This window comes from Staurois parvus, unplaced genomic scaffold (genome assembly GCF_062004578.1).
Source record: "Staurois parvus isolate SC_StPar_1 unplaced genomic scaffold, SC_StPar_1.0 ptg000283l, whole genome shotgun sequence".
NCBI classification, from domain to species: Eukaryota; Metazoa; Chordata; class Amphibia; order Anura; family Ranidae; genus Staurois; species Staurois parvus.
This window is the reverse complement of record NW_028318079.1, coordinates 6635535-6652395: the sequence shown is the minus strand read 5'-3', so window position 1 is coordinate 6652395 and position 16861 is coordinate 6635535. Positions and strand designations below refer to the sequence as shown.

The 16861-nt window shown below is 41.7% G+C and overlaps 1 protein-coding gene across 1 annotated transcript in view; it reads left to right on the top strand.

Moving 5' to 3' along the window:
- Positions 1–3727: 3727 nt before the first annotated feature.
- LOC149458577 (uncharacterized) overlaps positions 3728–16861 on the top strand; it is a 62331-nt gene continuing 49197 nt past the window's right edge. Inside the window, exons 1-3 of the mRNA XM_089682058.1 lie at positions 3728–3810; positions 8833–9003; positions 10156–10323. Of these exons, the coding sequence (XP_089538184.1) occupies positions 3738–3810; positions 8833–9003; positions 10156–10323 (412 nt within the window). The 5' untranslated portion in view covers positions 3728–3737. The remainder of the gene's footprint in view (positions 3811–8832; positions 9004–10155; positions 10324–16861) is intronic.

Sequence of the window (16861 nt, the reverse complement as noted above, 5' to 3'; positions counted from 1 at the left end):
CTTTGCTTTAAGTAAGTCAATACACAGCACAGAAATTGTCACTGCCATACCAGCGCTTCAATGACTGCCATACCAGCGTCCCAATCACTGCCATACCAGCGTCCCAATCACCGCAATACTAGCATCCCAATCGCTGCCATACCAGCGCTCCAATCACTGCCATACCAGCGTCCCAATCACTGACATACCAGCGTCCCAATCACTGCCATACCAGCGTCCCAATCACTGCCATACCAGTGCTCCAATCACCGCCATACCAGCGTCCCAATCACTGCCATACCAGTGCTCCAATCACCGCCATACCAGCGTCCCAATCACCGCCATACCAGCATCCCAATCACTGCCATACCAGCGTCCCAATCACCGCCATACCAGCGTACCAATCACCGCCATACCAGCGCCCCAATCACTGCCATACCAGCGTCCCAATCACTGCCATACCAGCGTCCCAATCACTGCCATATCAGCGTCCAAATCACTGCCATACCAGGGTCTCAATCACCGCCATACTAGCATCCCAATCACTGCCATACCAGTGCTCCAATCACCGCCATACCAGCGTCCCAATCACCGCCATACCAGCGTCCCAATCACTGCCATACCAGCGTCCCAATCACTGCCATACCAGTGCTCCAATCACCGCCATACCAGCGTCCCAATCACTGCCATACCAGTGCTCCAATCACCGCCATACCAGCGTCCCAATCACCGCCATACCAGCATCCCAATCACTGCCATACCAGCGTCCCAATCACCGCCATACCAGCGTACCAATCGCCGCCATACCAGCGCCCCAATCACTGCCATACCAGCGTCCTAATCACTGCCATACCAGCGTCCCAATCACTGCCATATCAGCGTCCAAATCACTGCCATACCAGGGTCTCAATCACCGCCATACTAGCATCCCAATCACTGCCATACCAGTGCTCCAATCACCGCCATACCAGCGTCCCAATCACCGCCATACCAGCGTCCCAATCACTGCCATACCAGCATCCAAATCACTGCCATACCAGTGTCCCAATCACCGCCATACTAGCGTCCCAATCACTGCCATACAGTGCTCCAATCACCACCATACCAGCGTCCCAATCACTGCCATACCAGCGTCCCAATCACTGCCATACCAGCGTCCCAATCACCACCATACCAGCGTCCCAATCACCGCCATACCAGTGTCCCAATCACTGCAATACTAGCATCCCAATCACTGCCATACCAGTGCTCCAATCACCACCATACCAGCGTCCCAATCACTGCCATACCAGTGTCCCAATCACTGCAATACTAGCATCCCAATCACCGCCATACCAGTGCTTTAATCACCACCATACCAGCGTCCCAATCACCACCATACCAGCGTCCCAATCACTGCCATACCAGCGTCCCAATCACCGCAATACTAGCATCCCAATCACTGCCATACCAGTGCTCCAATCACCACCATACCAACGTCCCAATCACCACCATACCAGCGTTCCAATCACCGCAATACTAGCATCCCAATCACTGCCATAACAATGCTCCAATCACCACCATACCAGCATCCCAATGACCGCCATACTAGCATCCCAAACATTGCCATACCAGTGCTCCAATCACTGCCATACCAGCGTTCCAATCACTGCCATACCAGGGTCCCAATCACCGTCATACTAGCATCCCAATCACCATAATACTAGCATCCCAATCATTGCCATACCAATGCTCCAATCACCACCATACCAGGGTCCCAATCACCGCCATACTAGCATCCCAATCATTGCCATACCAGTGCTCCAATCACCACCATACCAGTGTCCCAATCACCGCCATACCAGCGTCCTAATCACTGCCATACCAGCATCCCTGGATCACCTGAAAGTGATCAGGGCGCTGGTATAGTGTATGGCGGCGATCAGGGTGCTGGTATGGTGTATGGCGGTGAACACCATGGGGGGAGGAGAGCTTGAGCTGCAATAAGGGAGACATCCAACAATACAAAGTCAGTAAAGCAGACAAGCAATGTGGGGGATCTGGATGGCATTGGAACTGACCTGGTTTGTTGAAATCTGGATCTTGACAGGGTGACCGCCGCTCCGCATGAGTGTGACACTGTGGGTTCCACCATTCTGGCAATTGAATGCAGCAGGATGGATGACCTGCATCAGCGTCCATCGATGTCACAGCCAGATCTGCCTGTTAGAGGAGTACCCACAGGGAAGACGCTGGGTGGGGTGCCGGCAATCCCAGCCAGCAACACACCTGGATGGATGGTCCTCCCTCCCAGCACCCTCCACATCACACAGCTTAGTCTCAGCTGCTCCCAGCCCAGGAGGGGAGGATGAACGATTCTTCAATTGTGCTGCCACGCTGCCTGGAGAGTTGTTTGTGCTGTCACTTCTAAATGCAGAAGCCGGGCTTCTGTATTTTCAGAAGTCACAGCACAGCAGCCAGTGAGAGGAGAGGAGAAAACAAAGAGCTATTGCCAAAGGTGGCAGAACTCTGTTTTGCTACTTTCCAGCTGAAAAAAAGCCCTGCAGGCCATAGCCACCCTCTGGATGGTGTCACCTGGGTGCAGTGCAAATCCCCAGCGACACCACTGCTGACAAAACATCACTACCATTTCAGACTGTTTCAGAGAAATACAGAGAGTAGAAGCAGAGACAGCAGTATGTGTGGAGATTAGTGTTTCATGTACAGGAATGCAGACAACACAAGATGCTGGTGTGAGGAATCATGTTGTACAACAGAACTACATCCAGGTCAGCATAGAACAGGAAACAGGAAGTATAAGGCAATGCAATATTACCATATGCAAGTAGGGTCACAGTATTTGCATAATAACTCTATAACAATTAGCTTAGGTGTGAGTTGCTCATTAACAATTCTTTTGTTTCCAAGGGTGGGAAAGGTGTCTGGTGGAGGGAGTCATTAAGGCCACCTGGCAGGGGGTCTTCATGAGGAATTTAAGGTGTGTATGGTCATTAACATATGTTTTGTTTCCAAGTGTGGGAGAGGTCTGAGGTGTGAATAGGTCATTACAATGTGTGTCAAGCTTGGTAGGAACATCCTGTGTTCAGTGTTTTGTCCATTTGAGTACCTTGAAAATGCTTTGCAAGCATTTTTCATGTTGAAAAAAGGCTCTGGATGGCATCGGGAACTGGAAGAGTTAAACAAATTCAAATGCGAACGCGATTTGCCGCGTTTGCAAGCGTTTACAAGCGTTTTGCGTTTGAAACACTGATAAAATCGACTGCTGAACGCAAGTTTTCTGCATTCAAAAAAAACCGACTGTAAACTCAAATGCCTGTAAATGACTGGACACCTAGGAAAACATTAGAGTGAGTTCAGGGGCTGCTGAAAAAAAACTCAGAACAGCTCCTAATCGTGAGTTTATCAGCTGCAGTGTACATGAGCCCTAATGCAGTATTTTTTTTTCACTTAATTTCTTAAAATGTAATGCAGTAATTTGCCCTTAGCAAGGGGGCCCATGGGAAATATGCAGAGCTTGTCTTTTTTAGTGCAATATCTTCTTCTTTTTTGGGGTTGGAGGTTGCAGGTTGGAGGTTGTATGAAGGGCTAAATGACAAGAATGTGTAATTACAGAGAATACAGATAAAATATGTAACTTATTAAGCCTATCAAGTATTGCTAAATGCTTGGCGTCCTACTTCCAGAGAAATGTTTATTTGATTAGGTAGGATTATATAAGCAGACACTGAAGACCTCCTTGGCATTGCAAACCAATAGACATGATGAACAGGTACTTTGGGCTTGCACTGCTCCTGTGCTATGGATGGAGTCTATCCCATGCAGACAACACAAGTGAGTATTACAACAATTACATGTTATTATTTGTATTATTAATGTTTTGTAGGGTCAGGGTCAATCAGATATGACTTCTATTCATTTATAGGACAGAATGGAGTAAGGAATGGGTAAAATACTTGTCAGTTTTTTTTCTCCATCTACGTCCCATTCAAGCAATTTGCACAACAGGTGTGCCCTTTGGAAGATTTCTATTCCTGTTTTTGTAACTCATAATGTTGGGTTTCTCATTACTTTCAAGTGAAAATGGGAATGTGTCCATTAGTTAAGTTAAAATTTAAACCCAGACAGTGATAGGGCATGTTTACTCTAACCCAACTCTACACAGCAACGGGACACCAAGAAGTTTAAGTGGCCTGACTATGCATAATTGAAGGAGAGTCCAGATCCCGGTCTGAACCCACCTGAGCGATTCCATCAGGAAGCTGTCACTGCATTTGACAAATCATAAGTGTCCGATGCTTTCTCTGTCAAACAGTTGAATGCATACATACAACTTGTATACGTGTAGCTCTGGGGAGCGAAAAGACATGCCTGGAGCTTTGAAAGAAGAGAATAAGCAGAGGGCATACATGACAGGGTGGAAGTAAAACCTGATAGGATAGGGTTAAGGTGCGGTTATGATATGAAATCCAAGTTCACTTACCGGATTGGTGGAGTGGACGGCGTGATGGGAGGAGCTGACAAGAGAACAATAGGTGGAGTGGAGTGAAGGGCGTCACTTGCAAGCTGGAACGTCCCTCCCTCTCGCCCTGGTGATTGGGTTGGTTTGGTTTGTAGGAGGTGGGGTGCGGTTGGGGTCCTTGACGGGGGTCTAGAACGTGGTATGTTGGTAAATGGTGGGACTCATCTCAGGTATGGAGTCCTCCGGATGGTCTGGTTCAGTTTAGACTGACCGGGGAGGTAAGGTTGGTTGGGTGTCTGTGGGGAGTTAGGATAGTCCCCAAGGCGGTGTTTAGCGGCTGGGAATAAAACCTAGCTTAATGGTACCACGAACTCCAAAATGGTGTGAGGAGATCATTGTCAAGGATCCACAACTGTTCTTGGAGCTGGATCGCTTTAACGGAGAATGTTTGTTTTGTTTGTTATTTAGGGTTTTGTTTAATAAAGGGACGATTCGGCCATTTAATCCATTTTGGGTGCTGGTGCCGTTATTTAAGGAAACAAGGGGGTGGAAATGGGGGGCGGCTTAGAGTGGGCAGAGGCAACAGGTGTATCTGAACTACCCTAGTCATGCCTCGGCCATTTATAATTAGCAAAATACACACGACAGCTTCTTGGTGGGATATCTCAGGTGGGTTCGAACTAGGAAACGCAATTTGTAGCTCAGTCACTAAGCAAATCAGTTTGAGCAGATCACTGTAGAGGGGCATGACAGATAGAGAAAAACAAAACAGAGGGCTTACCGGTCTTGTGCATTACCTTTAAAAGTATGTTTAGTAAATTTAAAAGAAGGTATTCTACTCACAAAAGTACATGAATATAAGCACATCATATGAGACCGCTGTCCAATTAACACTGCGTTTCTGAATGGTGATGAGAATGATGGATGTCCAAAATGGCCGACACGTTTCGAGGACTAGCCTCTTCTTCGGGGCTGATTAGAGAGCATGTGCAGGTGGATCATGTACAGGTGCTGAGAATGCTCAAACTGTTTGTCCCCTCTTATTTGTGAACACAATATACTTCAGTGCAATTACTCCGGTAAAGGGATCCCTCCTCCAAAATTTCACTGCTGCTGACACTATATGCGTTCCCACATATACAGATTAAAAACTTTATCAATCAGTGCCACGCAATACTCATGTGCTATAAACCGTGCTAAAGAGACAAAAATGAGACAAAGATAAATAATTTCCGAACTTTTTCACCTTTAATGTGACCTATAAACTGTACAACTCAATTGAAACACAAACTGAAATCTTTTTTTTTTGGGGGGGGGGGGGTTAAACATAAAAAAACTAAAATAATGTGGTTGCATAAGTTTGCACACCCTCTTATAACTGGGGATGGAGCTGTGTTCAGAATTAAGCAATCACATTCAAAATCATGTTAAATAGGAGTCAGTACACACCTGCCGTCATATAAGGGACCTCTGATTAACCCCAAATAAAGTTCAGCTGTTCTAGTGGGGTTTTCCTGACATTTTCTTAGTCACATCCTACAGCAAAAGCCATGGTCCACAGAGAGCTTCCAAAGCATCAGAGGGATCTCATTGTTAAAAGGTATCAGTCAGGAGAAGGGTACAAAAGAATTTCCAAGGCATTAGATATACCATGGTACTCAAATGGACCCGGTACACCATACTTTGACGTTTCGCATGAAAGAAAATATGTTAGACACTGCTGCAATAATTTCTGCACAGAAATGAGCCGGAACACATCCAAACACCACAAAAAAAAAAGAGCTAATCTCAACACATACTGCTCTCTCTGCTTCTGCTTCTCTCTATTTCTCTCAAAATGTCTGAAATAGTTAATTTTTTACTGTTTTTCAGTGCATTCTGGGCATTTTGGAAGGTCTCATGAGGTTATCTTAAAAAACGCTTCTAAACGCAAACGCTCATAAATGCGCATAAAACGCAGTATGCAAACGCAGCTAACCGTTTTCCAGCAGTCAGTTTCCATCGTTCAGAAGTGTCCCGTGTACATGGAGCCTAAACTCTACGCTCCACTATTTCTGGAACAAATATTCAGGTTGGGCTGAGTGCTGCTCAGCAAGTCACAGGAAACTCTGAATGAGTACAAGCCTTCTTTTGATTGGCTGAGACAAAGAGGCAGGTGGATGACGTCACAATCAGTTTCCATCATTCAGGAGTGTCCCGTGTACATGGAGCCTAAATATCTCAATTACAGTGGTGGTCAGTGTATATCTTCTCATTACATTGGGGCTTGGTGTAGAATCCTTTCATTCACACTAGTGGTCAGTGTAAATGTCCTCCTTAGACCTTTTGAAGAGTGAGAGCCACTTAAGTAATTTGGTAACCGGTTGTAGGCCACAATGAAATGAAATAGTTATTAGAATATTCAAGCTACATTCGTTGCTATGTTATTTTGGATGCTTCAAACATTAACAAAACTATTGCATCTTGTCATCCGAATGAAACAAATGAATGCGAATAAATTATTATTTTTTACTATTATTTATTCCAGATTAGTTGTAATTTTCTATTACTAATGTGATTCGGATACATACAAATTTCCGAATAATGAAAATTTTCATCCTAATTTCACTATATTTTATTTCAGATTTGTTGACATTCGTTACTATTGTGATTCAGAAATTTTGGATGTATCCAAAATAGAAATAGAAATGTGGCTACAGTTGAATCTCCAAATCAGAAAATGTTATCTCAATTTTGATTTGATATTTCCTTTACTAGGTGATACTTTTTTTTTTGAGACCTATACTGTAAATGGTGAGCCTTGTGTATTCCCATTCAGGCATAACTCCAAGTGGTATTTGAGCTGTGCCAATGATGGACTCCCTGATGGACTCTCTGATGGGCGTCTCTGGTGTGCTACAACAGCTCTTCCTATATGTAATTGAGTGATGGTCAACTAAGCCTGTAGTTCACCGCAATCATGGTTCTTCTTCACTCTAACAGGTCTGATGGTTAAAGTGGTTTTAAAGTCAAAAGGTTTTTCACCTTAATTCATTCTATGCATTAGGTAAAAAACCTTCCAGTTGAAGTTCCTCTTCTCTGCCTATATACCTACCTGAGTCTTACATCAATCCAGCGCTGTGCAGGCCTTCTCTCCCCTCTCACAGGCTCTCACAAGCTTGGCAAAGATCAGTGGGGGCCAATAGCTCCTGCTGCTGTCAGTCAAATCCTGGGAGGAGGGAGTGGGGGTGGGGCCAAGCCATGCTGTGCATGTCTATGGACACCCTCACAAACTTGGCAAAGAGCAGTGGGGGCCATTGCCTCCTGCTGCTGTCAATCAAATCCTGGGTGGAGGGTGTGGGTGTGGGGCCAAGCCATGCTGTGCGTGTCTATGGACACCCACAGTCTTGCTTAGGAGCACACCTGCACGTGTTCTACCATAGGAAGTGCCTGGAGAAGAGGCAGAGGAGAGAGTGGCAGTGGGGGACTCAGAAGAGGAGGAAAAAGGTTGTTTTGTGCATACTCCTTTGTCATGTCATGCTCCATTGCACAGATCATGTAAGCATAACATCTTTCTTATGTTAGTGAAAAAATTGCCTTTAGAGCCTTTTTAATATGGGATTCCTCACATTATCACTCTTTTTACTCTTCCTTGATACATTTGTATATCCATACCAGGGGCGGACTGACCATTTGGAAACTCGGGCACTGCCCAAGGGCCCGGGGTCAGTAGGGGGCCCCATGAGATGCCCCTGGTACCTTTTTCATAGGCTCTTTTGAGTTTGGGCAAGGACACAGGGGCCCCATGATCCCCTACTGCCCGGGGGCCCCATGAGTTGTCAGTCCACCCCTGATCCATACCAGCTATGGACTCTCTGCTGGGAATCTCTGTTACACTACAACAGCTATTTCTATATGTAATTGGTTTATGGTAAGCTGTGTCTACAGTTCTCAGCAGTCAAGATTCTTCTACACCAGTGGTCTCAAACTGCAGTCTGGGGGCTGGATATGGTGCTTTGCTCACCTTTATCTGGCCATTGGGGTGCTATTCCTCCTACTGACACCAATAATTGGACACCATTCCTCTCCTTGACACTATCAGTGGTGCACTATTCCTCCTACTGATTCCAGTTTGGGACACTATTCCTTCATTAAAATGATGGGGTATTGATGGCTCCCACTGACCACAGCCCAGCTGGCCCAAAACATGAAGGATCGTAAACTGGCCTGTTGCTTAGAAGGATCTGAGACCCCTGTTTTACACTATAAAAGGTCTGATGGTTAATATGTGATCCCTCACATTATTACTCTCTTTACTCTTCCTTGATACACCTGTGTAGCCATTATATTTTTAGAGGACTTCTGTATATTATTTTCCCTTGCTATCTAACTCTGTTATACTTTTTTTTCTACAGAGGTCTATGCTGTAAGTGGAAATGATTATAAGCCTTGCGTCTTCCCATTTATGTATAAGTCCAAGTGGTATTCAGACTGTATCACTGATGGCAGCTCTGTAGGACGTCTTTGGTGCTCTACAACAGGAGATTTTGATAAGGATCAGAAGTGGGGATATTGTGCACGGAACTGTAAGTGTTGTGTTGGGTCTTGCTGATGATATGCTGTAGGGTTAGCAAAGCTCCATACTTATCTCTACATAAGCAGTTGTGTTGTATAGGCCCCAAAAGCTTACAGATATTATCCGGAGTTCTGTTTAACAACTTCAAGTCCGGACACTTTCACCCTCTTCCTGTCCAGGCCAATTTTCAGCTTTCAGCGCTATCACACTTTGAATGACAATTGCGCGGTCATGCAACACTGTACCCATATGAATTTTTTAGCATTTGTTTGAGACAAATAAAACTTTATTTTGGTGGTATTTATTCACAACTGGGATTTTTTATTTTTTTGCTATATAAATGAAAAAGTCCAAACATTTTGAAAAAAAAAAAGTGTTAAAATAAAATTTTGCAAATAAATAATCTTTCTTCATAAATCTTGGCCAAAATGTATTCATCTATCTTTTTAGTGAAAACAAAAATAACCCAAATTAGTTTACAACCAAAAATTATAATTTTTCAAAAACTTTTTTTACATTTTTATTTTATTTTTTTATAATTAGGCAATAGGAGGCCCAGAGCTGGGGTCCTTTCGGGTCTGGGAAAGACTACAATTATAGCTTCAGACGTAGAGGAGGCAGGGACAGATATGTATGGCCAGTTTACGCCTGTAGTTCTCAGCAGTCATGATTCTTCTAAACTGAAAAAAAAGATAGTTAACATAGAATTCCTCATGGTAATACTCTTTTTACTCTACCTTAATAAATTGTTGCATTCATTATGTTTATAGAGAAGGACTTCTGTATATTATTTTCCCTCACTAGGTAACTCTGTTAAACTTTTTCCATCTATATTGTAAATGGTGAGCCCTGTGTCTTCCCACTCAGGTATAATTCCAAGTGGTATTCGGACTGTACCAGTGATGGTCTATCTGATGGGTGTCTCTGGTGCACTACAACAGCCATTTCTATATTTAATTGGGTTATAGTCAACTATGCCTAAAGTTCCCAGCAGTCATGCTTCTTATACACTATAAAGGCCTGATGGTTAACATGGGATTCCTAATATTATTACTCTTTTAACTCTTTCTTGATACATTTTTGTATCTATTATGTTTATAGAGAAGGACTTCAGTATTTTATTTTCTCTTGCTAGCTAACTCTGTTATACTTTTTTCCACAGCGATCTATGCTGTAGGTGTAAATGATGATGGTCAGTCCTGTATCTTCCCATTTAAGTATAAGTCCAAATGGTATTGGGACTGTACCAGCGTTGACAGGGGGCGTCTCTGGTGCGCTACAACTGCGGATTATGATGAAGATCAGAAGTGGGGATACTGTACACGTAATTGTAAGTGTTGTGTTGGGTCTTACTGATGATATGTTGTGAGTTTAGAAAAGTTCCATACTTATCTCTACATAAGCAGAGCAGTTGTGATGTATAGGCCCGAGAAGCTTACAGATATTATCTGGGGTTCTGTTTAAAAATCTTGAGTGGAAAATGCCAATTGGTGATAATCTTACCAAAAAAGAAAGAAAAGCTCTTAAAGAACTAAAAGAGACCAAAGATATTGTTATTAAGAGAAGTGATAAAGGGGGTAATGTAGTGATTTTGAATGAACAAAACTATGTCAGGGAGGTGAAGCGCTTATTGAGTGATTCATCCACATATAGGAAAGTGACTGCGAATCCTTTCCATATGGTGGTAAAAAAACTAAATTCCATCTTAATACTAGGAAAAGAAGTGGGTTTGTTAACTAAAAAAGAATATGACTATCTGAGAACTGAAGAATTTAATCACCCTACTTTTTACATTATCCCTAAAATACATAAAAATCAAGAAAATCCTCCAGGTAGACCTATTGTTTCAGCCATTAATGGTCCCCTAGATAAAACAGGGAAATATATAGATTTGTTCCTTAAAGATATGGTTCCTAATCTCCCCTCCTATGTAAGGGACACTAAAGATGTGTTGGCTAAGATTGAAAACATGATCATTAATGATAACTCCATTCTAGTGGGAATAGATGTGGAATCACTTTACACCTCTATCCCACATGAATGTGGTGTGAGATCAGTCTCCTATTTTCTTGATAAAACATATCCTACTTTGGGAGGACAGAACGAATTTATTAGTGAGTTATTGGAGTTTGCATTAAAACATAACTTTTTTCAATTTAACAATACCTTTTATCAACAAACTAGAGGTACTAGTATGGGAGCACCGTGGGCTCCAGCCTACGCATGTCTCCACTTGGGGTTTTGGGAGGAGCAGGTTGTCTTCAGATCATCAAGATTTCTTGCTAATGTCCAGATCTGGTTAAGATATATAGATGATGTGTTCCTTGTGTGGCGAGGAACATCTGAGGAATTAAAACTATTTTTGGGAGAGTTAAATCAGAACTCCTTCAACATTGGACTCACGTATATATTTGATGAAAGATGTATTTCTTTTCTGGATCTGGAGATTAGACTTGAGAATGGAAGACTCCTTACAAAGACATATAGAAAACCTACTGCTGCCAACACCCTACTAGAGGCAAGAAGCTATCATCCACGTTCACTGATTTCAGGGATTCCAGTGGGACAGTTTATGAGATGTCGGAGAAATTGCTCAAACATCAATGATTTTAGAATGGAGGCTCAGGACCTCTATAGAAGATTTAGAGAAAGGGGATATTCCCACTCCCAAATTAGAAATGCTCGGAGACGGGCATATCAAACTGACCGCGAGGACTTATTATCTCCTAAAAAGGATGTAAAGGCTAAACCGAGTGATCAACCTGTTAGAATGATAACCCAATTTGGAGCCCAATGGCAAGATGTAAAATTGATATTAGAAAAACATTGGAAGATTCTAACCCAATGCCCTAGGTTGAGTAAGATTGTAGGTGAGCGCCCCCAGATGGTAGCAAGAAGAGCACCAAATCTTGGTGACCTCCTTATTCATTCAGATTATCAACCATTAAAACAAACAACATGGTTAAAATCACGTACCAAGGGGATGTTTAAATGTGGAAAATGTCAAATCTGCAAATATGTGGATCGTACGGATTCCTTTTATGACTCAGGAAATAACACTCATTATAAGATTCAGAGTCTCATAAACTGCTCCACAGTGAGAGTATTATATATCTTAACCTGTCCCTGTAAAAAGATGTATGTTGGTAAGACTAAAAGACAACTTAAAGTACGAATAGGTGAACATCTTAGAGATATTAGATCAAATGACCCTGACAGTAATCTTGCCCAACATTACGCCAAATATCATGGAGGTAAACTGGACGGTACAAAAGTAAAAGGTTTCTATGCACTGCACTTCCCACAAAGGAGAGGTGATTTTGACAGAGAACTGCTTAAAAAGGAGAAACATTGGATATATAAACTTGATACACTGTACCCTAAGGGGTTAAATGTGGAATGTGACCTCCAAGTGTTTTTGGAAAAATAGGTTTATAGGACTATGTACCTGTTTATTGCCATGCGGTGGGCAATCTACGGCATTTTTTTGTCTTTATAAAGGGTTGGACTCTAGATTAAATAACCTCAAAATAAACCTATATATATTGGGAATATTAACAAAAGTATGGATGATCTTATGGTATGAGCTTCAATATAGCTCTAAAAAATGTAAAAGGATTGATTGTCTGGTTAATTGTCCCTTAGTACCTCCTCTTTTTGAATAATAACCACACCATAGGATGGTCGCCTGAGAATTGGGGTATTTTTGTTGTAATGACCCTTATGAGAACTCTCAGGTTATATTGCCATCTTGTGGTGTCTTTTGGTAATTTACATTGTCTCCTAAAAAACCTGATTCAATGAATAGAATTGTTGATTCTCTGATTTATATCGCCATCTTCTGGTTAAAATGTGATAAAAGCGTTAATTGACTGGTATATTTAATTCATGATCTTTTGATCAATATATGCATTGTTAAAATTGCTAAGCCTCTCCCCCCTCTGTTGTCTCCAGCCGTCTGTCTTTTTAATTATATTCAACAAAGACCAGCAGCTGTGCTAAGTATTTAGCCCCCCTTTTTTTCTTCCATTAGGAACAATTGCAGGTTAGCTTTTTTGCATAAATGGGTGGGTCTTTACCCACTATAAATAGGAAATTGAAATGCAGTTGTTTCATTGGTCCTGACGAAGCTGAGTGAGATACGCCCATCGGCGAAACGCGTTGACGTCATACGTCAGATACGTCACTTCCGGTCATGCGCATTAGGTGGAACGCACGCTGACCCATAAGGAGGAAGCCATCTTCACATGCCATGAGGCAAGTGTGAGCAGCACAAGCGCCAAGAAGGGGGTGGAACCCGCGGTATATCGGCGGATGTCAGCGGTGGTTCCTAGGCCTCTGTGGCCGTGTATGGCAGTATCCATGAAGGACATCTCTTTCATTCCTAATACCCACAGCACAGGTGGTGAGTGGACTGTTACAGGACATTAGATATATGGTCCTCTGTGATCTATATGACCTATATATCTTATTGAGTGTAAACTCTGTCAGTGACTTCCCACATATCATTTGTCTCACTACAGGATGGGGACATCATGGTGCTTTGTATAGGATACAGGATATACCACATATATCTCAACAGGCAGAAGATCTTTTGGGATATGTCCTGTTTTCCCTACGAAAGGTGGTGTGTAGTCCACATATAGTGGTGAAGATACCATTTCAAGCAGAGTGCTGCTTTTTGCATCTTTTCTTCCACCCTGGGAATAAATGGGGCATATTTTCATTTAAGAGCTCTAGGATACAGCTGTTTATATTACAGATGAATGGGCCCCAACCACTTGTGCCGGCACAGGAATGTATTGCATCATATATTTGACATTTATGTCTCCCTCCATACAGGCCTGAGGCTTGTTGTTCTCTTTTTTGACGCATATTGTGCTTGCTGCATTGCATACATGTGATACTTATATCCATAGTACAATTTTTGGATTCCCTGATTGGGATTCACCATAATGGTATCGTTTTATTTATAAAATTCAATATTATGGTATGCCTATGGTATAATTTTTGGATACACCTCTTTTGGGAAGTGTTCACCTATGTGTTTGTGCTACAGGGACATTAGACTCCTGCAGTCATTTTTTCTGTTGCACATGCATTTAGACCGGTCTTGGTGTCATTTTATATGGTTTTAGGTCTGTGTGTATTGTCTCATACTGAGGTGATGGTAAACCAGGGCGAACGCCCAAATGTCATATTTATATATGTGTAATAAAGCATAATTTTTGGAAATTTTTCTGAGTGTCACGTTCTGTTCATAATGTAGCCGCTTTTTCTGTGAATTTCTTTTCACAAATCCCCTTTTTTGAATGCCTCTTTTGGCTACTGAATGGAGACCAATATTGGGTGACATGACAATTCATTTGACAACCTCTTAATAACTACCTTTAATACATGCGTCTTTTGGGTTCTTATGGACCTGTTCTTATAGAGGTTATTTGACTTTGGTAATTTGGTTTGCCATCACCCCAGTTTATGAGTGTTTTATTTATTAGACGGTGGGAGCACATTGAGTGGAGAGACTTGTATTCATGGCATTTATACCGGGAGAGGAGGTAGAGTTGGAAATGCATCGAGCCTTTGTAGCAGAAGGCCCAAATCTATCCACTGAAGATGAGGATATTAAGATTAAGTTCAGGGAACATAAAAAGCTTGTTATTAAACGCCTTAATCGGAAATGGGATGTATGCTTCTTGGAAGCTTATATTAGACAGAGTATTATCCCACGTGGTTTGAGAAGTAAGGTAGTTCCAGCTGAACATTTACATAATGAAAGGTTTTTGGAGAAATGGAAAGTGCTGTGTATAGAACATGGGATTAATGGTATGAAACTCATTGTCGAGGAGGAAAAATTACAACTTGAAGAATTGGATCAGGCTATTAGTAAAAGTGCATTAGATTTAGATCCCTTCAAAAATCAGGAGAACTTTGAAAAATATAATGAACAACTGAAAAAGGAAGTTGAAAAAGTACAAAAAAATCTTAGAACTACTAAACAAACTAAATTTAGACGTGATCTAAAAGATTGGGAAACAGGTGAGATATTTGATCTCACTACAAAAAGAAGTAGAAGTCGATCTAAACGAAGAGTATTTCGTTCACATTCTAGATCAATGGGAGAAACCATGTCCAGTGAAAGTGATTCTGAAAATCTTGGAAAATCTGTCTCTTTTTTAGACCAACAAAATGGAGAACCTCCTCATATCCATCAATTACAGATGGGAAGAGGATCCAAAAAGAAAGTAGAGGAATCCTTAAAAAACAAACATCAGGAGGACAAGGGCAGAACAAGAAGTCAAAGGAGGTAGTAGAAGAGAATATCCATGACAATAAGGTAATCAATTTGGCTAATTTTCCACTCAGAAGGGAACATATTTCTTTATTGAACAAAGGTATGTCCTTCTCACCAGTGACCCCCATGGACGAGTTCGAGGTATTTAAAGATGTTAACTTATTTCTAAGAAAAGTTTTCTTGAGAATGATACATGGTAATCCCACTATTTTGGAGGATATGGCCTCTGACCCGTCCATTGAGGACCGCAAGATGCTAGATATGTTGATATCTCTCATAGAGGAGAATGAGGATGGTGATGAGAGTGTAATAGACCTGGACAATTCCAATAATATAATTAGGAAGGTTGATCTGAATATTAGATCGACAAAAATGCCGAAAATTCGCTCCAATATGAGGATCTCGACATTTCTAGATTTTGTTGCTGATGACCTTAAAAATCTTGAGTGGAAAATGCCAATTGGTGATAATCTTACCAAAAAAGAAAGAAAAGCTCTTAAAGAACTAAAAGAGACCAAAGATATTGTTATTAAGAGAAGTGATAAAGGGGGTAATGTAGTGATTTTGAATGAACAAAACTATGTCAGGGAGGTGAAGCGCTTATTGAGTGATTCATCCACATATAGGAAAGTGACTGCGAATCCTTTCCATATGGTGGTAAAAAAACTAAATTCCATCTTAATACTAGGAAAAGAAGTGGGTTTGTTAACTAAAAAAGAATATGACTATCTGAGAACTGAAGAATTTAATCACCCTACTTTTTACATTATCCCTAAAATACATAAAAATCAAGAAAATCCTCCAGGTAGACCTATTGTTTCAGCCATTAATGGTCCCCTAGATAAAACAGGGAAATATATAGATTTGTTCCTTAAAGATATGGTTCCTAATCTCCCCTCCTATGTAAGGGACACTAAAGATGTGTTGGCTAAGATTGAAAACATGATCATTAATGATAACTCCATTCTAGTGGGAATAGATGTGGAATCACTTTACACCTCTATCCCACATGAATGTGGTGTGAGATCAGTCTCCTATTTTCTTGATAAAACATATCCTACTTTGGGAGGACAGAACGAATTTATTAGTGAGTTATTGGAGTTTGCATTAAAACATAACTTTTTTCAATTTAACAATACCTTTTATCAACAAACTAGAGGTACTAGTATGGGAGCACCGTGGGCTCCAGCCTACGCATGTCTCCACTTGGGGTTTTGGGAGGAGCAGGTTGTCTTCAGATCATCAAGATTTCTTGCTAATGTCCAGATCTGGTTAAGATATATAGATGATGTGTTCCTTGTGTGGCGAGGAACATCTGAGGAATTAAAACTATTTTTGGGAGAGTTAAATCAGAACTCCTTCAACATTGGACTCACGTATATATTTGATGAAAGATGTATTTCTTTTCTGGATCTGGAGATTAGACTTGAGAATGGAAGACTCCTTACAAAGACATATAGAAAACCTACTGCTGCCAACACCCTACTAGAGGCAAGAAGCTATCATCCACGTTCACTGATTTCAGGGATTCCAGTGGGACAGTTTTTGAGATGTCGGAGAAATTGCTCAAACA